General features: G+C 44.7%; 2 protein-coding genes and 1 non-coding gene across 3 annotated transcripts; all 3 read left to right on the top strand.

Annotated features, from left to right (window-relative positions):
• The first annotated feature begins 1,538 nt into the window (after positions 1–1,538).
• On the top strand, positions 1,539–1,645 carry LOC124693709. Its single transcript, XR_007000169.1, has one exon. It is a non-coding gene; the product is annotated as a small nucleolar RNA R71 (small nucleolar RNA).
• A 7,824-nt stretch (positions 1,646–9,469) lies between these two features.
• On the top strand, positions 9,470–12,844 carry LOC124685870 (exosome complex component RRP4 homolog). The gene is made up of 7 exons (XM_047219896.1): positions 9,470–9,725; positions 9,846–9,947; positions 10,236–10,281; positions 10,705–10,794; positions 11,064–11,129; positions 11,822–11,890; positions 12,345–12,844. Exons 1-7 carry the CDS (start codon positions 9,571–9,573, stop codon positions 12,774–12,776), a joined length of 960 nt encoding a protein of 319 aa, XP_047075852.1. The 5' UTR covers positions 9,470–9,570; the 3' UTR covers positions 12,777–12,844.
• A 5,539-nt stretch (positions 12,845–18,383) lies between these two features.
• Positions 18,384–22,100, top strand: LOC124685869 (probable beta-1,3-galactosyltransferase 2). The gene is made up of 11 exons (XM_047219895.1): positions 18,384–18,495; positions 19,106–19,202; positions 19,340–19,389; positions 19,502–19,713; positions 19,805–19,868; positions 20,679–20,751; positions 20,876–20,996; positions 21,264–21,351; positions 21,425–21,550; positions 21,640–21,749; positions 21,845–22,100. The coding sequence occupies exons 1-11, from the start codon at positions 18,398–18,400 to the stop codon at positions 21,991–21,993; spliced, it is 1,188 nt and encodes a 395-aa protein (XP_047075851.1). The 5' UTR covers positions 18,384–18,397; the 3' UTR covers positions 21,994–22,100.
• Positions 22,101–25,770: the final 3,670 nt, after the last annotated feature.

Here is a 25,770-nt window from a genome sequence, read left to right as displayed (position 1 = left end):
TCCGGCGGAGCTTCGCTAAGCGTTGCGGGAGAGGTGGAGGAGGTGGGGCGGCTAGGGTTTGGGAGAGGGGGCGCCGGCCACTATAGGGTGCGGCCACCTTGTGGTGTTGGGGTGCGGCCACCTTGTGGTGTTGGGGTGCGGCCACCTTGTGGTGTTGGGGTGGCCGGCCCCCTCCCCTTGTCCCTCATTATATAGGTGGAACACCCAAGAGTTGGTCTACAAGTCTTCGAATAAGACCCCAAACCAAAACCTTCCATATGACATGAAACCTACCCAAGGTGGGATTCCCACTTGAGGTGGGATTCCCACCTTTCCTTGGGAGGGGGTGGCCGGCCACCTTTGGTGGAGTCCACCTTGGACTCCACCCTCTAGGGTTGGCCGGCCATGGGTGGTGGAGTCCCTCCGGGACTCCGCCTTCCAAAATGATTTCATCCGGACTTTTCTAGAACCTTCTAGAAGCTTCCATAAATGCATCGGATCATTTTCAAACACATAAAATGACTTCCTATATATGAATCTTATTCTCCGGACCATTCCGGAACTCCTCGTGATGTCCGGGATCCCATCCGGGACTTCGAACAAAACTTCGAACTCCATTCCATATTCAAGTTCTACTATTACAACATCAAACCTTAAGTGTGTCACCCTACGGTTCGTGAACTATGTAGACATGGTTGAGATCTCTCTCCGACCAATAACCAATAGCGGGATCTGGAGATCCATAATGGCTCCCACATATTCAACGATGACTTAGTGATCGACGATACCAATTCCCTTTGTCACGCGATATTTTACTTGTCCGAGGTTTGATCATTGGTATCACTCTATACCTTGTTCAACCTCGTCTCCTGACAAGTACTCTTTACTCGTACCGTGGTATGTGGTCTCTTATGAACTCATTCATATGCTTGCAAGACATTAGACGACATTCCACCAAGAGGGCCCGAGTATATCTATCCGTCATCGGGATGGACAAATCCCACTTGTTGATCCATATGCCTCAACTCATACTTTCCGGATACTTAATCCCACCTTTATAACCACCCATTTACGCAGTGGCGTTTGATGTAATCAAAGTACCTTTCCGGTATAAGTGATTTACATGATCTCATGGTTATAAGGACTAGATAACTATGTATCGAAAGCTTATAGCAAATAACTTAATGACGTGATCTTATGCTACGCTTAATTGGGTGTGTCCATTACATCATTCACATAATGATATAACCTTGTTATTAATAACATCCAATGTTCATGATTATGAAACTAATCATCTATTAATCAACAAGCTATTTAAGAGGCTTACTAGGGACTCCTTGTTTGTTTACATAACACACATGTATCAATGTTTCGGTTAATACAATTGTAGCATGGTATATAAACATTTATCATAAACATAAAGATATATAATAACCACTTTTATTATTGCCTCTTGGGAATATCTCCAACATATTCCGCCTATTGCTGCTGAATCCACATAAGCTCGAGTCTGATGTGTTAGGCCCTTGTAAAACGTCTGCAGAACTAACCATTGCTCCAAACCATGATGAGGACAAAGTCTGATCATTGTATTGTATCGTTGCCAAGCGTCATATAGACTTTTGCCATCATACTGAGCAAACCTTGTGATCTTATCTCTATATTCTGCAGCTTTAGTAGGAGGAAAATACCTCTCGAGGAATGCCTGCAACAAATGTTCCCAGGTATCTGTTAGAACTGGTGGCAGTGAATGCAACCAAATTCTTGCTCCATCTCTAAGTGAAAAAGGAAACAAGGACAATTTGATTGCATCGGGCGGTACACCATTTTGCTTAAGAGTATTACAATACTCAAGGAATGTTCTGATATGTTCATGAGGATTGATACGTCTCCAACGTATCTATAATTTCTGATGTTCCATGCTTGTTTTATGACAATACCTACATGTTTTGTTCACACTTTATATCGTTTTGATGCGTTTTCCGGAACTAACCTATTGACGAGATGCCGAAGGGTCGATTGCTTGTTTTCTGTTGTTTTTGGTTTCAGAAATCCTACAAAGGAAATATTCTCGGAATCGGACGAAATCAACGCCCAGAACCTTATTTTTCCCGGAAGCTTCCAGAGAGCCAGAGAGGGACCAGTGGGAGCTCTGGGGGGCCCCACACGTGGTGGCGGCGTGGCCCATGGTGGGGCACGCCCCCTAGTGTGTGGGACCCCCGTGGCCCCTCCGACGCCGCCTCTTCGCCTATTTAAGCCGTCCTGACCTAAATCTTCGACACGGATTGACGAAACACCAGAAAACCTTCCAGAGCTGCCGCCATCGCGAAACTCCAATTCGGGGGACTGAAGTCTCTGTTCCGGCACCCTACCGGGATGGGGAAGTGCCCCCGGAAGGCATCTCCACCGCCATCTTCACCGCCATCGCTGTCTCCATGATGAGGAGGGAGTAATTCTCCCCCGAGGCTGAGGGCTCTACCGTAGCTATGTGGTTCATCTCTCTCTTTGTGATCTAGTTGAATATCATCTATGTGTTACTCTGGTGATGTTATTAAAGTAGTCTATTCCTCCTCCATGATGTAATGTTGACAGTGTGTGCATCATGAAGTACTTGGTATAGGTTATGATTGTGATATCTTGTAGATTATGAAGTTAACTATTACTATGATAGTATTGATGTGATCTATTCCCCCTTTCATAGCTATTGTTGACAGTGTGTATGCTATGTTAGTACTCGGTCTATATTGCAATGGTCTATCATGCACTCTAAGGTTACTTAAATATGAACACCGAATGTTGTGGAGCTTGTTAACTCCGGCTTGAGGGAGCTCTTGTAGCCCTACACAATGAATGGTGTTTGTCATCCAACAAGAGAGTGTAGAGAAAGTAGTATTTGTTTATTCAGTTATGTGATCAATGTTGAGAGTGTCCACTAGTGAAAGTATGATCCCTAGGCCTTGTTTCCAAGCACTGAAACTCTGTCTATTTACTGTTCTGTTGCATGTTTACTCGCTGCCATCTTTATTTCAGATTGCTATTACCACTCATATTCATCCATATCATTTGCATCTCACTATCTCTTCGCCGAACTAGTGCACCTATACATCTGACAAGTGTATTAGGTGTGTTGGGGACACAAGAGACTTCTTGTATCGTGATTGCAGGGTTGCTTGAGAGGGATATCTTTGTCCTCTACCTCCCTGAGTTCGATAAACCTTGGGTGATTCACTTAAGAAAAACTTGCTGCTGTTCTACAAACCTCTGCTCTTGGAGGCCCAACACTGTCTACAGGAATAGAAGCGTGCGTAGACATCAAGGATCTTCAACTGCAGTTCCACCAAACTCTGAGTGTTGTACCATGTTGATGAGAGCAGGCTTCAATTCAAAATTGTTTGCATGTATCACTGGTGAAACAATACCGGAAACAGCTGACTGTCCTCTTGGAATCCATAGATCCCCGAGCAACTTCTTCTGATTATCCCCCATAACTGCTACTTCTATCTCACCTGGGCAATTCTCTTTTAACTCTCTTCTTCTTCTGAACAAGGTTGTTTCAATCTCTGGGTCAATTGGAAACAGAGTGTCTTGCTCTTCGTTCATACATCAATTCCCTGCAAAAACCTTCAGATCTAGTGCACAACACTAACAAACATTAGTAGGTTAGTGCACCAAAACTAAATATTCTTACAGAGAAGACACAACGACTAGATGTGCGATAATTTTTACGTTCAGCAAAAGTTGATCCCGGCAACGGCGCCAAAATTGATCAATCAAAATATAGGGTTGTCGTTTTCGTCTCAGGGATCAAGCTATTACCTCTAGCAATCTTATACAGTCTAGCCACAACTAGTTGGATGATTAATAACTGAATATAAAATTGTTGAAAAACACGCAAACACACACTCAACAAGGAGGGTTCAGAGATAGAAGGGGAACAACTCCACACTATATTTTTCGGCTATTTTAGGGTTTAAGACCGCAACACACTGACTCTACACACGCGCACACACTAGATCAAACACACAAGCATAAGGTGGGAATCAAACAGAGAACAAAACATGGCGAAGACAACACACGGGTTTATAGAAACAATCTGTCGAACATGTTAAGGGCCTAGATTCTACTCAAGTCTCCTGGTTTTGGTCTGATCAACAACTAAAGCAAAGGGGAGTAGAAGAAGGATGACAATGGTTACACAAGCCTTAGTGCCGTGGTGGAAGAGGACTCGCAGGTGATGACCTCGAATTCGACGGCGAACTGCTTGGAGGTCGAGGAGGAAGAACTTGTCGAACTGGCTGCCTCCACTCCAGATCTCGATCCGGATCTTGATCCCGATCCTCTCGTCCTCGTTCCCGCCCAAGGAGGTGGTAGGTGTGACGCTTGCTCACGCTTCTTGTGCCTTCGGAGATGAATGCGGAGGAGATATATGCCCCGCCCGTCCCCGGTTATCGCACGGTTGTCTCTCCTCTCCATCTTGCAAGCGGCTCCCTAGCTTCTTATCTTTTCCTGCAAGTAGGTCCCTGGCTACTAGGATGGTGACACATTGGGGATTTGAATTCGAACAACTCTTGGATAGTGTGCAGATTTGAATATGTTCCCTGAGAAGGTATTTGGGTGCCTTTGCGCACCAAATCCGCAAGAAAATGTACAAGGAATGTAAAAGTGGTTTATGGTGAATTAATCATGTATTGGTACTAAATGATGAATAAAGAGGTATGAAAAGAATGTATAATGCTGTAAAAAGGGTGGCAAAATGTGATTGAATCAAAGGTTGATCAATGCTCCGTGGCCGAAATAGCACGGGTGGCGCGCCCAGTAGAGGGGGGCATGCCACTTGTCCTCTTTTGGGCCTCGTGGTCCGTCTCATGTGATTCCAAACCTCTAGGCCCCTTATTTTGGTGAAAAACTTCCGTGGTATTTTTCCTCGATTTTATTTCCTGCGAAAACAGATAGAAATAGCATTTTTGCTAAAAACAACATCAGATTCAACAATTTTACCCAAGTATGGTGAGATTCCGGAGCAAATCATCGAGAAAAGTATTTGTAAAAGTAATACATTTGAGATGTATCAGCGCCCCCAAGCTTAGCTCATTGTTTATCCTCAAACAACTCAAACGTAGTGTAGAAGCGATAAATGACTTTGACAAAAACTTTGCGCTATGTGTGCATCGCAGTTTAACATAGCAATTATTTGGAACATAGCTTTATCAATGAATAGCAAAGTGTTAATAAAAGTTCACTATATTGGTGTTCCAGGTGCAAGGGAGATAATATATGTCAACACTATTTAGGCCTGATTAATTGATAGTAGCAATGAACAAAGTTGTCACATCGTATTTGATTAAATCATTAGTAAGATTTTTGGGATCTTTGATTCCATTAATTGTTGACTAATAATTCACCATATTTGCATTGCAAACTAAATACTTGGGTGATGTCGTTGATTCGAAAATACATGATTAACGCAAAATAGTGTTTGATACACCACAGTAAAACAAAGAAATAGTTACATGAGGTTCGAGTGGACACAAACTAATCTGTAAGTTAAATACACAAGAATTAATAGGAAAGTTCCCAAAAGAATCCAATCTTGCGAGTCAAACAATCCACACATGAAAAATTGCAAAGGATTCAAATCTTCCAATAATCAGTGAATTTATTTTGTAAAAGAAGCTTCAAATAGCAAAACTGTTTTGAATTTATAATTGGAGTGGGGAACGATGTCCTGCTGGTCTTATATAGGCAGGACATGGCCCGTTTACTATGCAGATTCAACATCAAAACTAGCATGCTTTGGTGAACAGACAAATTATCACAGAAAACCTTTATTAGCTAGCTAAGAGGCTCGGTGCATGCTTGGAAGGAGCACAGTACACATGAGAGGCGGCATGGTGCTAGCTAACCAAACATGCTTGGCATGACACCAGAGTTCAGTACCAAGAGCTTGTTCGTTAGCTTAATTAGTTTCCATGCAGCTGGTGTGCATAGACGTCTCGCCGGCCGTGCCCTTTCTGCCAGCCCTCCCAGCCGCCGCCGGCCGCCTGGCCATTGACGACGTTGCTGGAAAAGCAGCTGCTGAGCTCCCTCATGAACCAGCCGGTGCGGGTGCCGGCCGGCGACGCCCTCTTGAGAGATGCCGCGGCGGTAGCGGCCTGATGGCGAGGGTCGCTGCAGGCTAGCTGCTGCAGCTCCCTGTCGTCGTCCTCGGCGATCGTCTCGAGGCTCCTCGGCACCTTTCTCCGGCGCATGATCGACACCAGCTGCGGCGGCGCCACCTCCGTCACGAACCTCGCGGCCACCTGCGCCTTCGCCATGTGCGTCACGCACTAATGGAAACAGCTTTGTGTCTATAGCTAGCTAGGCTTGCAAGCAAGAGCTAGCCTGTGCCTTGGCTGGACTGTCAGTACGTCTTTGCGTGTGATGACCTCAGGGCTCATGGCAAGCCGTATTTATACTCGCACGGACGACCGGCTTTGCCATGGGCCATACGGCAGCTACAAACGGACGTCGTCGTCGCGGCCTCCTCGGGATGGCGGGTCGTAGATCGAGTTGCGGAGCTAGCCCGATCTCCATGCACGATTTCGAGGTAGCTTTCCGGCGAAAGGAAAGCGCGATGGCGCCAGATCCCGGCCGGTCAAGCCGAGACGAGCGAGTGTTCAAAGGGAGTTAATGCGGGGCGTGTCGCAGCGCGCGCTGGCGCCGGCGTGTCGGCATCTAGCGCGCCTTTTCGGTTTAATGAGCTAGCTAGATCGGTGCCGGAGCGCGCCCCGCGACGGCGACGGCGATCGATGGCTGTAGGGGGCCGGACGTACGTGTCGCGCGTGCGCCCGGTGAGGGCTCCATCGACCATTTTACCATGCAGGAATTTGAGTGGTTCCGCTACTGAGAACCGGGTACGTGTACGTCGTGATCTCGTCCGGCTGGCGGGTCGGCCGGCGTTATCCATATATATGGAATAGCTAGCGTTTGAGATGCGCAGCAACGCCGTGCGTAGTCGGGCAGGAAGACGATATGCATCTGAGAATTACGTTTTTGTCTAAATTTTTCCATATATGGACGGTGAAGAGACGGTGACCACTGGCCATCGAAAGAGGTGACACGTGGCCCCAAATGTGAGTTATCGCCTCGGCATGAAAACATTTTGTTACTCTTACGAGCGCATGCTCTCACGCTGTTGTGAGCAAACCTTTGGGGCAAATTCATGGAAGATAATAGAGGGAATTCCATTTTCTATGTATTTCTTTACTACATGTTTTTTTCGATAAAGGAAATATATTAATATTAAAATATACCAATTACATCCGGCCTCTGCAACAACGCAGCACCTCCCGCTATAGCATCCCAGGCCTACCAACATCAGTACAACCACCACCAAGACAACACCTGAAATACAGACTCTCCAAAAATGACGCCTCCAAGAAGAGAATGGTGCACGAGCGCCATTGTCGCCCGACCAAAGATCTTAGGATTTTACCCTGAATATAGTCTACGCTCTCAAAACAATACCTCCAACAAGGTCATTGCCAGACACAACCAGTTAAGCCAGACCTTGGGTTTTCACCCTGAAAGGTAGGACTCTGAACTTCACCTGTGTTGCCGCCCCCACTTTCATACCAATGCTGCGGAGCCCATGACACCAAGCAAGTCCCTCAACAACGCGGAGACTTGAACCTCTCTTAGCTAGTCCTCCAATCCGGCCTTCATGTTATTCCCTTCTTCTGATTGCATCATGGACCAAAATGTCTCTTGATGCCAACACAGAACAGAGCTTCGCGCCGCTCCCTCCAGAACCAAACGGTCGGAATAAAATCATGGGTGCGCACGACCGAATACCACCGATCCAGCAAACTCCAGGCAAAAAAGCACTATTACATTCGCCGACGGCGCCTTCCGGACTCAATACTCCGGCCCGATCGAGAAGGGCAGGCCTCAGGTAAGTCTTCATCTTCGCCCAAGAGAGGCCCTAGGACCTCCACCTTTATTCAGGTCGGGCCCCCACGCCGGCGACCATCCTAGGCTAGCCAAGGTTGCCGCCGGAGACACCAAGCACAGATCGCGTAATCCGGAGACACCGCACACGCCTGGGCACCGCCGCAGCCGAACGCCAGCCCTCCACCGCTGGCCGCCGAGAGGCGAGGAGAAGGGGACCTAGGGTTTCCCCCTGCAGCCCTCCCCCACCCCTCTCTCCGCCGCCGGCAGGGCTCACCACCGCCTCGTCGTCCATCATGCCGCCGCTGAGCCGAGGCCAAGCGCCGCCATCGAGGCCCCCGACGATAGGGCCGCGTCCTAGACCGAGGAGGGTGACCCGCGCCCGACCCCCGCGGGCGAGAGGACGATGAAATCCCCCCCCCCCCCCCCGACGCTGGCCAGGCTTTGCCTGAACGCGCCCCTAGCGGCAGCGAGGGCGGGGAGGGGGATAGAGGGAAGCGACGGCGGCGCGGTAGGGTTCCCCCGGCCGCCACGCGGGGGCAACACGGGTGGGGGACGGGACGGTTTTTCTTTACTACATGTCTAGGAAACTTCTGTAAATTATCTCATTTAACCGACTTTGTTTTAGATTTTATCCATGTTTAACCATTGCCCTCGCTTTGTCGGGTGGGACTCGTGGTCAGGTCAACGTGGCACACGGACTCAACTAGGATTTTCCCTCCTAGACATTGTCTACGACTACATAACCTAGAGAACTAACCTATAGTTAAGTGGTTAGTAGGTAGTGGCACCCTCGGACCACGAGGGATCAAACATCGGGTTTAACACTTTGCGCGTTTTATAAGAGAGGAATAATTTTCAACGGGAGACGTTGTTGCCGTTGATAGCTAGGCACATGTGGGAACAGTCAATCTTAAGATCCACCTGGATAAGTTTCTTAGACCCAGTCTCTCAAAAATGCTTATAGAGGAAGAATGTGCTTGGATACATTTATAGATGTAAGTGTACATACATATTAATGAGGGTCTACATGTTTCGTAAAAAAAGAACATACATAATCCTTTTTTTTACTATTCCTCTATGTAACGGAATAGGACGAAACAAACATATAGCGACGAACTAGACAAACTGTCTTTTTATTTTTTTGAGAACAAATAGTTAAGCAAATAGAACATGAGACTCATGAAGCGGGCTTGTCTGAGCGGCCCACGGGGCGACCGCTTCAGGCAGCGCGGGTGACTCATGCGGTGGTTCCTATACACGGATCACGTCGTCGCGTACCGCGTGACGCACACCCCGCACGCGGTAAGTCCCGTGGCTGGGTTTTTTCAATTTGTGTTTAGGGACTTATGAGCCGGCCCAGCCTCATGATGTGCACTGCATGTTGTAATCCATCTTTTCTTTTAGAGAGAACGTCGTAATTCTGGTCGCCCGGTCCAGTAAAATACTATGGCGGTTAAGAGCCCAAGCCCAGTTAGCACTAAGTGCTGGGCCTCCGTGCCCGGCCGTCACCAGCGGCTTTCGAGCGCGCACGGACACGGTCTTGGGACCCTGGGTTTTGGCCAAACTTCCCACCGGCGGCCGAGGCCAACGCCGACGACCGACCCCCGACGCTTCCTCCTCCTCCTCCGTCCTCCGATACTCCCGGGACATCGTGCGGCCATGAGCACGAGAGACCTCCACCTCCGGCTGAGCCAGACCCAGAGGGTCCGCCTCGAGGCCGCGCTCCACGAGCTCCAGACCCTCGCCCCCGCCGCCGCCGCCGCCGTCAACGTCGCGGACAACATCCCCGTCAACCACGAAGACAGCATCCTCAAGTAATAACCCGCCGCCCATTCCTCGTCTCGTCCCCTCTCTACCCGCTTCTCCGCTCGTGCTTGGTGATGGACTGAATGTTTTTTTTTTGGGGGGTGTGCGCGTGTTTAATTTGGCTGCAGAGGGCATGGTACGTCGGATCGGGACGGGGAGGTTGTGGCCACGGTGTGCGGCGTGGTGGAGCGGGTCCAGAGTCTCGTACGCGTGCGGACGCTCCGGGCAAGGTGCTCTCTCCCAGCCTAACAACCCGGTTTATCAGTTTTCCAGGCAGTTTGATCGAATTCTGTTTTCCTGCACTGGCATTCTGGCAATACTGTTATATTACTGCGGTACTGGGTGTAATGAATGGTGTACATATGGATGGATCAGTGGGTCTTGTCACATGGTACAAACCAATAATGTTATTAGCGGGGGTGGGATGGGGGCCATCTCATTCTACTTTACATAATTTTTTTTCAGTGAATATAACATTTAGGGCTGTCAGCTCATTTTGTTCTCTTGGATCCTTTCAGGTATAAGCCAGAGATTGGGGATATCATTGTTGGCCGTGTCATTGAGGTATGTCACTCGATATCTCAGCGTTCTTCTTATTTTTACAGCATGGTCTATGCTAGGAATGCGCTACAGGCCCCAACGCAATAAAATTGTTCAGTCCATGACTATGATCTCTATATTGGCCTAAAGCTTGCGGCTTAACCTACGAGTATTGTTGGACGTTGTAAAAAATTGGTGATATGAGAATCTGTTTTGCCCGACCCTCATAGTAGACACATGGATTGGGCAATTGGTTTTCCCTATGTTTTCTAGGCTAGCATCTCAAATTATATACGAGTATAATTTCCACTGCTATTTATTTTATTTGGCTTCAATTATGAGACATGCTACCACCTTGTGATTCACTGTGTGCTTGTTCAGCATCGATGCAAACAATGTATTCCATTTTTGGCCAATATCAGTTACTATGTTGTTTTTTCACTCAAGATTGCTCCTAAGCGCTGGAGGTTGGAGATAAACTTTAGCCAAGGTGCTGTATTGATGCTTTCTTCTGTGAATTTGCCTGATGGAGTCCAGGTATGCTATTCTGCATCAAAGGTTCCAAGCACCCTTTCTAGTGATATACTAAACACAGTGGCGACCGATACATTATTCAATTTACTGGTTTGTTGGAAAGTAGGTATACTGCATTTACTTTCTCGATGTGTAGTTGCAATTTTATTTTAGAATGACAGCTTAAACGTGGCATTATCTTCAAAGAGATCATTGACTGTCATCATTCAGAAGTTTCACAAGTTATTTCTCTAATATTCTGGTTATTGGACTCTTACCCTTTCCCCTATTAGAGAAGGAGAACCGCTGTTGACGAGCTTAATATGCGGAGTATATTTGCAGAAAATGATGTTGTCTGTGTAAGTATTGAATTCATTCCCCCTTTTGTATTAATGATTATATGTTATTTACCTATATATCTGTCCTCTGAGTAGCACCAAGCAACCAAATATGCATGACCAGTGCTATAAGAGGTTCAGCTTGGCATATTTAAACGAAACTTGACTAGATACGAAAGGTGCACCACTTGCCAATACATAGGTGTACCTATGACTGTAGCAGCCAACCTGCAACCAAGTGTTATCAGAACGTGGAAACAACCAAGAGCAGAAAAAGTGCGTGATTATAGGAAGCGCCGTGCTTCCATTTTACAGAGACTTGACGATAATTTTCCATATCTGGTCAATGGACTACCAGCATTATTCACTTTAGTATATCATAGTGGGAGTTGTAGTGTGGAAAATTTTCCTGTGTTGTGTGAACTAGTCCTCTGATGAAATATTTGGAATGTAGGCCTTCTGCCCTCTGACATGCAAGGACTCCCTGATTAGACATTATGTGTTTCATGGCCCTCAATTATTTCATGTATCCAAGCTTCACACTTTTTTTGTACATTCTGTTCGACTGTTCTTCCCTAGGGAAGTCCATGATATTGGATACATTGCTTGTGATGCCTTACCATTTTCTATAGTTTGGTATCCTTTATTGCTTTTTAAGGGATGAGTACTGATTAAAATCTGATGCTGCTACATTCCATGAAATCAATTATCAGGCTGAAGTTCGTGGATACCTACCTGATGGTTCTCTTGAGCTACATGCAAGTAGTCAAAAATATGGAAAGGTACAACTCTGTGTTTGTCATTGTTATTGTGCAGTGTGGTAGCACTTCAGGTAATGCTACCTTTCGATGTGACGAATCTGTCGATTCAGATTCCCCCCCACGGCAGCTATGCATTATTCTGAAGGTGCTTCCTTTACAATGCCGCCTCTTGCAAATATTTCAAACCTCTTCCTTAATAAATATAGGCAGAGCTCATGTGCATGCAAAAGTTGGTTGATGTTAATTACCGTGCAGTACTGCAAAACATATTGATGATCTAATTCATAGTCATGTTGTTAAGTTCGGACATCTCATTTTGTTTGTAGTGTTGAACTGTTGATGATGAAGTAGATAGGTCAATGATTTGAATTTGACTATTAGAGTTACAACTTCAGCTACTCAGACCTGGATTTGTTTCCCGGGACAGAATTAACGAATGACTTGTTATTGATTTGTTTTGAGATTTTTAATGCAGCTTCAGAGGGGTCAATTGCTCACGGTACCTGCATATTTGGTAAAAAAGTGGAATCAGCATTTCCATCATCTTAAGCAATATAACGTGGACTTGATTCTTGGCTGCAATGGTTTCATCTGGGTTGGTGAGCATGTCGTGGTGGCTGAAAATACAGATGTGAAGGAAGATCAACAGAAGTTGGCCATGGAAGCAGATAACTTTACCCCAATAGAAACTAGAAGACATATTTGCCGGCTTGCCAATGCTGTTCGAGTGCTTTCAGCCCTTGGATTCACTCTGACCGTTGAACTGATAATTCAAACCTCTGAAGCAAGTCTATCATCAACTGTAGAGACAAACAAAATGCTCGGAGCTGAATTTTATGTCCAGACTGCAGAGAGAGAGGCTAAGCGTCGAGCTGATTCCTTGAGGAAGATGAATGGGGCAAGGTAAACTTTGTTGGCCCTGCCTGACTTATTTGTCGAGTATAACAGACTAACAGTACATGACCCGCACGAGAGCTGTAAATGAAAATACTGCCAATCAGTGGCGCCATACTGTTAAACATGGAGACAACGGTTTTGAGATTCACTGAGCTTTTGATCCACTCTGTCGCGTGCATTTTTTTATAGTGAGAGTAATAGTAGCTGTCAAATGGAGCTGCTATATACCCTGTTCTTCTGGTGTGTGTTTTACTTGCTTTTGGAGATTCATTCAGTATTCTGAACTTCGATTCCTTGAATTTGAGTTCTCATGGTGTTAAAGCCAGGCTCTTTCAACGATGTCAATAGCAAATATTTTATCTGCTTTGTATCCAACTATTCACTTTCTAAAGATTTAATGAAGGTGCTATGTCAGCAGTAGGATTATTTAGTGTGGGGATGCAACTCCAAGAATAGTGATACGAACAGAGTGTACTTTATTCTACTCTAGATTAAAGAATCCACTTCTCATACGCCTGTCATATCTCCCGGGTTTCATGTCCCAGATACTGCCATCTGTTTTCTCATGTGGAGAGCAAATTTGGTGTTCCTTCAGTTATGTGGCACGTGTTTGTACTGGAAAAGTATAACATTTGTAGAATTACATTCAAAACCTCTTCCTTTTTCTCAGTTGCGACTTACGAATGACAGTTAGCTATCGCGGGAGCGCTGTTGAAAATAGGTCACTAAAAGATACTACAAATAAGGGCTCACAAGGCAAGAGTGTATGGAGTAACATTGAAGAGAGCCAACTGCCTATTGTGTTCAAGATCCTGAGACTCCAGCACCTTCTAGTGTTGAAAAGATCCTGAGCCTCTTTTCTTTCCTCCTTACCCCTTTTCTTCGGACCATCAAGGGTTGTTAGGCTTCCTTCGATGCTTGTACCAGCCGTTAGCAGCAATTTTCCCTTCCTATCTGTTTTACCTTCTATCAGGTTAAAGGCAATCTCCCCACCAACAATCAATTCATAACATTTGCGCACTTACTTCTGAATGTCACTCTCATGGTACCTTTGCAACATATTTGCATTCGGGTCTTTTATCATGGTGAGAAAGTCCTTCAAAAATTCCAGGTAAGGAAACATTTAAGCAAGCCATGTAACCGCACGTTATACTCCTGCCAGAATAGTGAATATTTGGACACCCATTTCCCTGAAGGCTTCTCCATTGTATTCGCCTTCTAGCCAGCTTCATACCAATCCGTGCTGTCGTCTCCGTCTCAAATAGTAAATCTACATGTAATTGAGTTTCTCTTTTTTGAATTCTCGCAATCTTCTGAACTGAAGTTAATATCCTCTCAGCCTCAAGCATAGGCTGTGATTTCTCCAACAATCTTATTAGCTCTTCTAATACCTCAACCTTTTCATTTGAAGAGTCAACACCATTCTTTGTGGCGATAGCTACACTTAGAATCTCCAATATTTTCTCCATTTTATCTTAGAATATAAATAAGCTATATATGATTCTTAAATGCACATGATTAATGATCAACTGCCCTGAGTCAATGACAATGTTGCACTGATACTACAAATAATACACATTTTTTTAATCCTGAGACGAGTTAAGAGAATTTATAATTATACCGTACGTTTATACTTTCATAATCTATTTTTTATAAAAATAAAAATTTAAGTAGTATATACTTTTCTAGTTAAAACTACAAAATATTGTTTTTGCATATTAGTTCAGCGTTCTTTGATATACATGTATAGTGTCTATCATTGAAACGTACACGCATGCCACACTAAATTTAAATTTTATTATGTATCGTAAGTTTTTCCCTTTTTTGAGACAATGCACTAAATGGATTAAACAGGGTTCCCTTAAAATGTGAGGATAACTAAATCTCATGTATTCATGGAAAAATATATGACACTTGCAAAAGATTTAGTATATGTATGTATGTGTGTGTGTCTATTTAATACTATTACTAGTATGTATACAGTGCAATGCACGCCTTAACATCATGGACTGAATTTGGTAATGAAAATGTCATAGGCTTTCGAATACAATAGAGTCAAGAAAAAAAATCCATGTACAATCCCGCTGATTTGGAAATTAATAAGCATTCTCCATTATCGGGTGTTGGATGGTTAGGAGGGCAGTGGCACCCCCATCCCACCAAAGTTTAAATCCCAGATTTGACACTTTGGTGTCTCATAAAAAGGCGGAATATTTTTCAGTGGGAGGCGATGTTCCCGTCTACAGCGAGGCGCCTGTGGTGACTTCGTTAATCTCAAGACCCCCCGATTAGTTCTTCGACGCAGTCTCTTGGAGGTGCTCATAGGGGTAAGATATGCGTGCGTTCATAGAGGTGAGTTTGTGCGCGTATGTGTGAGTGTCTTTAATTGTACCGTGTTTCAAAAAAAAAAACAAGTTCATCAAACTGATTCAGAGAAAAAAATCAAAAACTTTACCTGGTAGAACACACATGTATTTAATGGTTACTACTCCCTCTGTCTCACGAAACATGTTGAAGACTTGTCAAATTTAGATGTACATATTCCTATTTAGTGTCTAGATACATCCAAATTTTGAGAAATCTTCGATATGTTTCATGTGACGGAGGGAGTAGTTTACTTTGCGCCGTATCACGGCCCACAAAGCATGCCGGGTCTGGTTTTTTCTTTTCAAGACAAGGACACCATGATGTTTCTAGAACAACATGGATGCAATTTCGGTTATTGTTCATCGCGAATTCTGCTGATTTTAGCCATTAGATTTAAGACACAAACAGTTAGAATTGATGTTTTAGACATAGTTTAAAATTGGTACATTATGTAGTGATATAGATATATCTTGACATACATAATAAGCATATGGTTCAACAAATATCTAGACACTGGCTTCTAGTTGATGATTAGGTACAAGCAAACAAATTAGCACATACTGTAATTTTTTATGACCAGTATATAATTAAGTGGTTGGCATATCGTATTAATGGTGGTAAAATGTATTTTACATTTTGTATCTTTCTTCTTCTTTATAATATGTTGGAGAACACGTCTTTAATTTTCTTTAAACTTGGTATTGAAATGCCTTCGATTTTTTTAGTATAAATAAACCATAGGCGCTCCTCCTTGTATTCCTAAATAAAAATCATATTAATCCACGAAAGTGAACATGAAATTTAGATCATATTTCCTCATGCATTGTATATGTGGCGATCTCCATCTGTAAACTAGACCCTTTTTCACACAAATTTAGACCACAATATAACAACGGGCAAATGTATCGGCGTGCTGGGTACGCCACACCTCCAAACCCGATAGAAAAAAAAAATCTCATTTTTTATCCACGGAAACGAATAAAAATAGACAGCTTTGGTTTCAAACTGGGTCAGCCCGCTTCCGTATGAAGTACCCATGGGTTTTTTTCGTGAAATACTTTCACACGTGGGTTATTTTTGTCGAATTTGCCATGGAAGTGTTAAACTAGGTCAGCCCGCTTCGGTACCAAAATATCCCGTACGGTGTGTGGGGTTTCGTCCTGCTCGCCCTCGCGGGCGAGAGGAGCGGGTCGAAGCGTTTTCGTTTCCGAACAGTTTCAGAAAACCTCTCCAACAAAGAGAGGAAAAAACGACGATCACTAGCCAATAAAACTTCAATACATCGAAAGTGTTTACACAACGCCGTGGGTTTTTTCATTGAGGCGATTAACTCTATCCGACGGATTACAAGATGTATTTATAGCTAGAGATAACAATCCGCTCCGTTTGTGAGAAGTTAGCCTCTTTTTTATATAGTCACACAAGTTCTATATATTCCAATGGTAGGAGAATATACCAATATAAATATTGATTTTTTTAGGGAGAACTAGGGTTTCCCTAAAATAGTATGAATAGAGCATATGTGAGAGAAATTTGGCAAGAAATTGAGGGGTTGAGGGAATACCCGGGGAAGAGGTTGACATCGAAATCCTTGGAGAAATTCCTCAGATTTGTGGTTTTGGGACGAAGGATTGGAGGCGGAAGAGAGAGAACCAAGCGCTGGCGGCCGCCTCGTTGAAGAACCCTAGCCACGCACGTCTGAGAGGATGAAGTTGTCAGGCCAGGACGACTCGGGCCGACCAACTTAATCGAGCCGTGTCGCTCCCAGGAGCTCGGCGCCGCACAGTGAACTGCAATGCCCCACTCAAAGGCGCCACACTCGCAAGCCATGTGACCCCGTCTGTCCACGCTGACGCATGCCCGCACGTGCATCGCTGGTCCACGGCGCGACAATGTTGTCTGCGGCGACCCAGACATCGGTGCCGTAGAAAACGGTTACCTCAGTAAATTTGTTTCGCCGAAGGTTTTTTTCTAATTGCGTGAGGGTTACTTTTGTTGAATTTTTCATGAAAGTATCAAACTGGGTAAGCCCACTTGTGTATCAAAGCCCGATACGTCGCGTGTAGGGTTTCATCCTGCTCGCCCGCGCGAGTGAGAGGAGCGGGTTGAAGCGTTTTCATTTCCGAACAGTTTCGAAAAACCTCTCCAACAAAGAGAAAAAAACCACGGTCACTAGCCAATAAAACTTTAATACATCGGAAGTGTTTACACAACACCGTGTGTTTTTCATTGAGACGATTAACCCTATCCAACAGATTACAAGATGTATTTATAAATAGAGATATCAGTTCGCTCCGTTCGTCGCAAATTAGCCTCTTTTTCGTACAAATTTGGATTACAATATAACACTATGCAAATAGGTCGTCCTGCTGGGTACACCACACCTCCAAACATGATAAGAGAAAAAATATAGATACATCTGGTATCAAACTGGGTCAGGCCGCTTCCGTACGAAAGTACCCGATATATACAGGCAATCGCTCGAGTATCCCGGAGAAGACCGACATTTCGAGCAGGAAAACACGATATTTGACCATGCCGGCACCGGCCCGTCCAACAACCTTCTGCCGCCACGGCCACACCCCACACCGCAGGCAGCCAGGCAAGGATAGCGACAGTGCACCGGCGGCACGGGGAACAGACGGCGGTTGGGCTTTCCACATCCCCCGACCCACCACCACCACCCTCTGCAACCAAGTGGAGATTCACCTCAGCTCAGCTCAGAAACGCATGTGAAAAGCCACCGTGGTCCTCGTGGCGCAACTCTATCCCCGCCATTAAAAAACCAGCGCAGGACCGCACTCCCGCCACCTCGACGATCTCGAATCCCCGTGCTCTGTTCCGGTAACAACAACAAACGGCCGCTCTGATCTGATTCGATCCATCTTTGTTTCACCCGCCACCTTCTCCTCGGCCTCGGTTGTTTTCATTCTTTCTTGGCGCTGCCGACGGACCGACAGACCTTCGAGTTTACCGCCCCGCGCTGTCGCGTAATGGCGTGCGCCACTGGACACTGACCGACCTCGCCCACATGGCCCGTCGTGGGGGCAAGGTGAGGTGAGGTGGGCAGTCAGAGCAGAGCACAGCTGCGTGCGTGCAAGACCGCCAGCGCCAGCGCCAGCGGCGACGAGCCAAGAACGACTGCGTAGTACGTACTCCTCCCTCCATTCTTGCTCCCCCTCCTACTCCATGCGCTGCTGCTGCGGGAGGAGGTGAGGGACTGAGAAGAGCTGGTGTCGGTGGCGTCCGGCGTCGGCGGCGGCCATGAACTGGAGGAAAGGAGGGGATGGCGGCGTGTCCAGGCGCTGGGCCGTGCTGCTCTGCCTCGGGAGCTTCTGCCTCGGCCTGCTCTTCACCAACAGGTAACCACCATCCCTCTGAGATTCTCCCTCCCGCTTCTTCAATTTCGAGATTCGCAGCTCCGCCCAGCTAAGCTCACTACTACGAGGAGCTCAGCTCCGAGGGTAGCCGCAAGATCTGCGGCCTCCGTCCGCATCTGGGGCCGGCGCGTACGGGGGTGAATTTCTGTTCTCGATTTGGGGATTTCATGATTCTGCGTACAGTGTCCTTGCTCTGCCGCGCCATCATATAATTCGCGTGTTTCCGCCAATGTTTTTTTCTGGAATCTTTGCGGATTTGGTTAAGCTGTGATTTGCTGCTATCGAATTGTGGGTGTTCTACGACATCATAAACTTACAAATTAAGTGGATTGCTACCACACTCGGACATTTCTCTTCACCAATTGGGAATGATCCTGCACAGAATCTCGTTTTAATTGTAGACACGAGTTATTGCTAGGCGATGTATCCCCATCCAACATTCAATAACTGTACTCTGCAGTGGCATCCTACTGCAGCGTTGTAACCACAGCCTATGGACGCCTACTTCTCTTCTCCTGAATTTTGGCCATGCTACTCGGCATGGAAGTTCAGGAAATGATTCCGATGCTGACCTGTTTTTTGCTTGATCCAGAATGTGGACACTGCCTGAGGCAACCGAGATTGCACGACCGAATCAAAATGATGAGGAAGGCAACACGGTAGCTGCTGGAGATTGTGGCTCTAAAAAGGTGTGGTGTACTTCTCCCCTAAAAAAACACATGATGATTAGCTGTTGATTAGGTTATAAAAGTCCATAATCTCTTTGTGTTATAATGGTATGTGCACTCATCGTTTGATACATTGTTTGATCATTATGTGCTGCTAGGTCCAAGAACTACAAAACTACAAAGACGTGTTACAAGTTCAAGATGTACAGTATGTACCGATCGACCTTTTCTTTCTTGGGCACAGCATTTGCTCCTTCATTGGAAGTATCATCTCTATGAAAAAATAGTTCTGATTGTCATTTCAAATGTTTCTGATGTAGGACACTAGATAAGACAATAGCGAGCTTAGAGACAGAACTCTCGGCTGCAAGGACCCTGCAAGAATCCTTGCTCAATGGTTCCCCTGTTGCGGAAGAGTTCAAAGTTTCCGAGTCGATTGTGAAGAGAAAGTACCGCATGGTGATTGGAATCAATACCGCCTTTAGCAGTCGCAAGAGGAGAGACTCCATACGCTACACCTGGATGCCTCGAGGTTGCTGGCATGAACTTTCATAGGGTTAATTACTTTGGTGTACTCATTGGTACACCCTGAATGACTAATAACAGAGCAATGCAAATAATAGGTGAACAAAGGAAAAAGCTTGAAGAAGAGAAGGGAATCATTATTCGTTTTGTCATAGGCCACAGGTATGGTGCAGATAGATTTATATGTGTATCTAACTATCTTTGATATGCTATTCCATATTAAGAAGTACTGGATTTATTTATTCCTTCAATCAGGATTCTTGAAAATAACTTATCATACTCATATTTTTAGATCAGCAGTGTGAAACTCATAGTTCTTATCATTTTTTACCATTGAGAAAAAGAAACCTCAAGTCACAACAATGTCATAACATAAATTCCACGTAGTTATTCTCTTCGCATTTTTCCAATTGCAGTTGTATACATTAAATGTTCGTTTCAGTCAACTTTACTCTCAGAATAAATATTATATATGACCTCGGGTTTTAATATAGTCGAATGATACTTCCAGAGGTAATTCCTGTCAATTACAGATAAATGAATTCCTGAGTTAGTGAGTACAACTGATGATAATTCTAGAATGCACATGAAAAGGTGACTACAGTCAGAACATTTGAGGAAAAGTTAGCTCATGAATATCTGTCACACTGATTTTAAACGGTCATATATTTGTTTCCCTCTTGTGCAAGACAAGACCGAAAAGGTGGGCTGTGGCGTAATGTAGCCTCAGTTCCCCCCTTCAGCCCTTCCTAACAATTTCTTTGTACAAGATATATTTATAGAAGATGCTATTGTTAAAGTAATATTTGTTCAGAGATAAATTAAAATGCAATGTGATTCGTTTTTGGCAATCAATGTTAAAACAAGAAGATGTTATTGTGGATAATTGCTCTATCAATAAGTTCCATGTTCTTCATTTTATATCTTTTTATGGCAAAACATGCATAACATCATTGTCCACATGTTGTGCAGCGCTATATCAGGTGGAATTATCGATAGAGCAATTGAAGCAGAGGACAGAAAACATGGAGATTTCATGAAAATAGTAAGTTATTGTTGCTTTAATGCCTATTGATTTTCACATTGGAGTGATGATGTGATTGATGTTCTCATTTTGGCTGGGAATGCTGTTTTGCCTCACTAATTACCGTGGTTACATCTGTATGCAGGACCATGTTGAGGGATATCTTGCACTATCTGGCAAAACCAAGACATACTTTTCTACAGCTGTTTCGCTATGGGATGCAGATTTTTATGTGAAAGTTGACGATGATGTGCATGTAAACATAGGTAAATTTCTATCTTTTGTATGCCCTTTACTGCTGTGAAGCTAGGAGCAAAGTGATCATATGTGTCTGCACCTGGCATATCTGTATTGAAAGTTCCTCACCGACTCAACAATGTACCTATTGTATGTGTACAATTATTAGCCAAAATGTCAAAACTTTGTAGGATAGCATGTGGGAAATATCAGATTTAATGAGAACATCTTTAGGCGAAAGAGGCTTTGCTATAAACAATGAACTCTCTGAAAAAATCGCTGTCTTGCATTTGCAGCAACGCTTGGACAGATTTTATCCAAACATGCTTGGAAGCCCAGAGTATATATTGGGTGCATGAAATCTGGACCTGTCCTATCTGAAAAGTAAGTACATCATTTGGATCTCTCCTTTTCTTTCTTTTCAAGTTGTTAAGATATATTAGCTCTTTTTATCCAGGGGCGTGAGATACTATGAGCCTGAGCACTGGAAATTTGGTGAACCAGGCAATAAGTATTTTCGACATGCTACTGGTCAATTGTACGCAATTTCCAAAGATCTAGCGACCTACATATCTATAAACAAGTGAGATAGCATCTGTTTTCATGTAACTACATACTTAGATCTTTTATGGTGAATGCTAATTCTGTCGCTGTTAACCCAATTTATGCTAGGCATGTCCTGCACCAGTATATAAACGAGGATGTTTCATTAGGGTCTTGGTTCCTCGGGTTAGATGCGGAGCACATTGATGAACGGAGACTTTGTTGTGGTACTCCTCCTGGTGAGCTTCCGTGACTTCATGTCTTATAACTCCAGTTAATCATTGACCTAGTGCGTGGACATGGAGTCACATATTTTCCCTGACTCTGCTTACAGATTGCGAATGGAAAGCTCAGGCGGGGAACATCTGCGCTGCATCTTTCGATTGGAAATGCAGCGGCATATGCAATTCTGAAGGGAGGATCTGGGAGGTGCACAACAAGTGCGCTGAAGGAGACAAGGCGCTGTGGAATTCCACTTTCTAGCGCAAATGAAACACCACAGAAGCAAAAGCAGAAGCTTGCCTGTGTGTTAGTTGTATATTAGATTGCCCACGGTGCTGTGTATGTAATTCATCTGTAGGTAGCTATGATTTGGTGACTGGCTGACACCGACGAAGCGGACCACAATTTTACGTAGTGTCTGTCTGCCGGTGGCGGTGAAGGTGACGAAGGCCAGAAGGTATACGAGCTGTTGATGCATTCTTTTCGCAGATAAAATGTTTCAGGTGGCCATTTTGTATCGATCTCCTGTACTGTTTGGCCACCGAGATGGCGAGATGTATGACCAGAATAAAACTCCCCCTGAATGCTGATACTTCCTTTCAGTGCATTCTGGACCAGTTGTAGTAGTTCTGTTGAGAGTAACAGTTGAGGCTCACTTGAAATGAAAGAAGAATTTTTTTCCATCATGTGCTATTCCAAAGGTTGTAAGTTTGCAACTATATATGATTTGTCACTTTTCAGGATGTAGTAGTAGAATTTTTGCCTACCAGAATTTTTGCCTACCAGTTGTAGTAGTTCTTTTTGCCTACCAGAATTTTATCATAATTTCCAATATTCCTAAATGAAGAACTCAAGCTGCAAATCAAATCATGACCAACAACAAAAAAGTCCAATATTCCTAAAAGGGCCCTAGAAGTTGCTGTTTTAGACCTTCGGTTCGTTATGGACTGAGCGAAACACGGAGAGCAAAAAAAGTGGCACCGGATACAACTATATACTTTGGTCTTTTGTTCCCTCGGAGCCACCTGTATAAGGAGGAGGTCGTCCTTCCCTCAATGCACACGCTATATGTATTCAAGTATGAACATGATAAATTTATGGTCAGGAAATATACATTAAATGCAGAATTGGATCACTGAAAAGATTGCAGTATATGCGATGCAATAAAGTTTACATTCCCACTAGTAAGAAGCCTGGCAATCTTGATCTTGTGGGTTGCTTGGACATAGATTTTACAAGGCGTGTGGATATTAAGAATTTTACATCACCACTCGCATGTTGAGCTATATCGTGGAACCACTCTAAATTGACTTGACCATTGACCCCATTAATCACATTTTTCACAAGGCAACGAATCAAGTTCATCTTCATGCTCTTCGCGGAAGAGGCCTGGTTGGTCGGACCTCACTTTATGTCGATGATACCACGTTGTTTTTTGCTTCTCCGATCAAGGAGGATATTCAGTTCCTCACGAACACTCATGCTCCTTTGGGAAAGTGATCGGTTTGCGCGCCAATTGCCAAAGAAGCAGTGGTGCACTGATCCGATGCAATGACCTTTACTTGATGTCATCCTTCAATCATTTCTAGCAAAATATGATGGATTTCGTATACGTTACTTGGGACTAACGGTTGACACCACACGACTTAGAAAGATTGACTTCCAAAGCTTAGAAGATATGGTCGCCAAAAAATTCTCGTGTGACAATTGGAACAATGTCAACATGGACAGTCATAGGGTGCTTGTTCTTGCAACCTTTAATTCACAAGACATGCATCTACCACTTAAATTCCATTGACCTTTTAAGGAGGTTATCAAAAGGATTAATGTGCTGCTCCGTGCTTATCTTTGGATCGGTTGTGACAAAGTTACTCGTAGAAAAATACAAGGTAACTTGGAGACTGTTTGACGTTCGATGAAGCTTGGTGTGGGAACCCTTGTAATGAACGAGATAGGCACCTTTTTACAGCAAACACAGTGGTCACCTTCCGCGACAGAGAGAAGAAAAAGTTTAGAGCAACCACATGGTCATTGGGTAGCTGACCAATAGACATTGCTCGAAAGCTCTTTGAATGCACAAAAAGGAAGAATTGTTTGGTTAGGAAAGCTCTTGATAACAACTTTTGGGTCGAACAACTTGACACCCAACATGCCATTGACATCGACCACATACAACAATTAGTCGGGCATGGGAGATGGTCTCCAACATCAACCTCACTCATGGAGCCCATGGCACCATCTGACATAGGCATCCCCAATGGGCATGCCGAAGTAGGTACCCGAGGTTTACTGAAGGTTCATAACCCAAAGAATACGAAGCCCGGAAGCCCAAACAGGGTGTCGATATGGAAGATAGAGTTGTATTAGGAATAAAGACTTGTAACTATACAGGACGAACTCAAAGAGTCTCCCGCTATTTGTAACTTGTATATCACGAAATCCTCGGACTCACCTCCTATATAAGGGGGAGTCGAGGGAGAAAGAGAGGATCGATTCATTGTCAACACAACCCTAGCTTTTAGCAGTCGAGTATTTTTTCGGCTGAAACTTTCGAGATCTACTTGCCATCTACTTTCCACAATACCCTAGTCTACAACTTGTAGGCATTGACAAGTTAATACTTTGTCACCATCCATTAGAAATTTACCAATGGTTCAACTATCCCGCCTCATCGGGCTATAAAATTAAATTCGAGGGCATCCTTACCAACTGCACGAATAAGATTATTTGGAAAACTTGGACACCTCTTAAATGTAGTTTTCTTTGTATGGTTGGTCATGACAAATAGGATTTATATAGTGGGTCGTCTTCAGCGTAGGGGATGGCCAAACTACAAAAATGTCCCCCTTTGCAAGTTCAAGAATGGTGATGCACCTTCTAGTCAAGTGTCGCTTCACCACCCGTATTTGGACCGCAATCCTTGCATGGAGTGGTTTGTATGACACTCTTCCCGCATCTTAGGCCAACAAATTAAACCCAAAGAATGGTGGAAAAAGTTCTAGGATGTGTTCTAGGAATTTTTGCTAAAGAAATCTATTAAATTCTTACTTAGTAAAAATGGCAAAGCATTTTTCCTTTGTTACAAAAAAGTAAAATTGTTTGCGGTTCAGCTTACTAAAGGCGCCCTTCTATAATTATGTTGCAGGGATGGGTGCCAGCATCGGTACACCTTGATGTTGCGGTCACAGCCGGCGGCGGGAATCGGTGGCACGTGCACGCCGCCAAGGCTCAGCACCCAGCCGCTAGGCAGCCCACAGTTTCGGCGGCGCGAGGATCCGGAGGCCGGCGAGCGAGAGCGCCTCCTAAATGTGGAGATTGTAGCGGGCGCCACCTCCTTCGTCGTGGCTAGAGCTAGCCTCGTGGTCATTGCTCCAGCGTGGCATGATGACAATATGGCGTGGAGAATCAATAGAAAGGGGGGAGAAGCGTTCTAGCAACAGTGAGCGCCGGTGTGGTATATAGATAAGGGATTTCTATTTTCGTGCCCTCAGTTCCTTAGTTGTGCTCAGTTTTCCCCAACTCCTTAGTTTTTCCTCAGTTTTCCCCAAGACCTTGTCTGAAACCATCACAGATGCTGTAACGGCCGGTTGCCCGACGGTTGACCGTTATCTTCTGACTAGTGGGGCCACGTAGAGCCCGCAAAGACACGTCAGACCATCCATCTTTGTTTGGCCATAAGCATCGATGTATCCCTGACCAAAACGCGCACGAGTGGGGCTTCGGTATATCGAATGACAAGTGGGCCATGGCGCTGATACAAGGGGCAATACACGGGTAGGAATAGATTTTTAAACGGAGCTCTACAGCGATGGCACGGAGGAGGTGGCCTGCGGGGTGCCGAGATGAGATCGACGTCCACAAAGAACTGCATGAGGCGAGACCAGACGCATTAGATAGATATGAACTAGACGCGTTAACCATGCAAAGAAGAGAAGAAATGGTCGACGACATCGACGACTACCTCAAAACTTTGACTGACCGTGTCCGACACGAACGCGAGCAATGTAGAGAAAACTAGTGTCTCTCCTTTCTGGCGTG

Source organism: Lolium rigidum, chromosome 2 (assembly GCF_022539505.1).
Source record: "Lolium rigidum isolate FL_2022 chromosome 2, APGP_CSIRO_Lrig_0.1, whole genome shotgun sequence".
NCBI lineage: Eukaryota > Viridiplantae > Streptophyta > Magnoliopsida > Poales > Poaceae > Lolium > Lolium rigidum.
The sequence above is the reverse complement of the archived record's forward strand: the minus strand, read 5'-3'. Positions and strand labels throughout refer to the sequence as shown.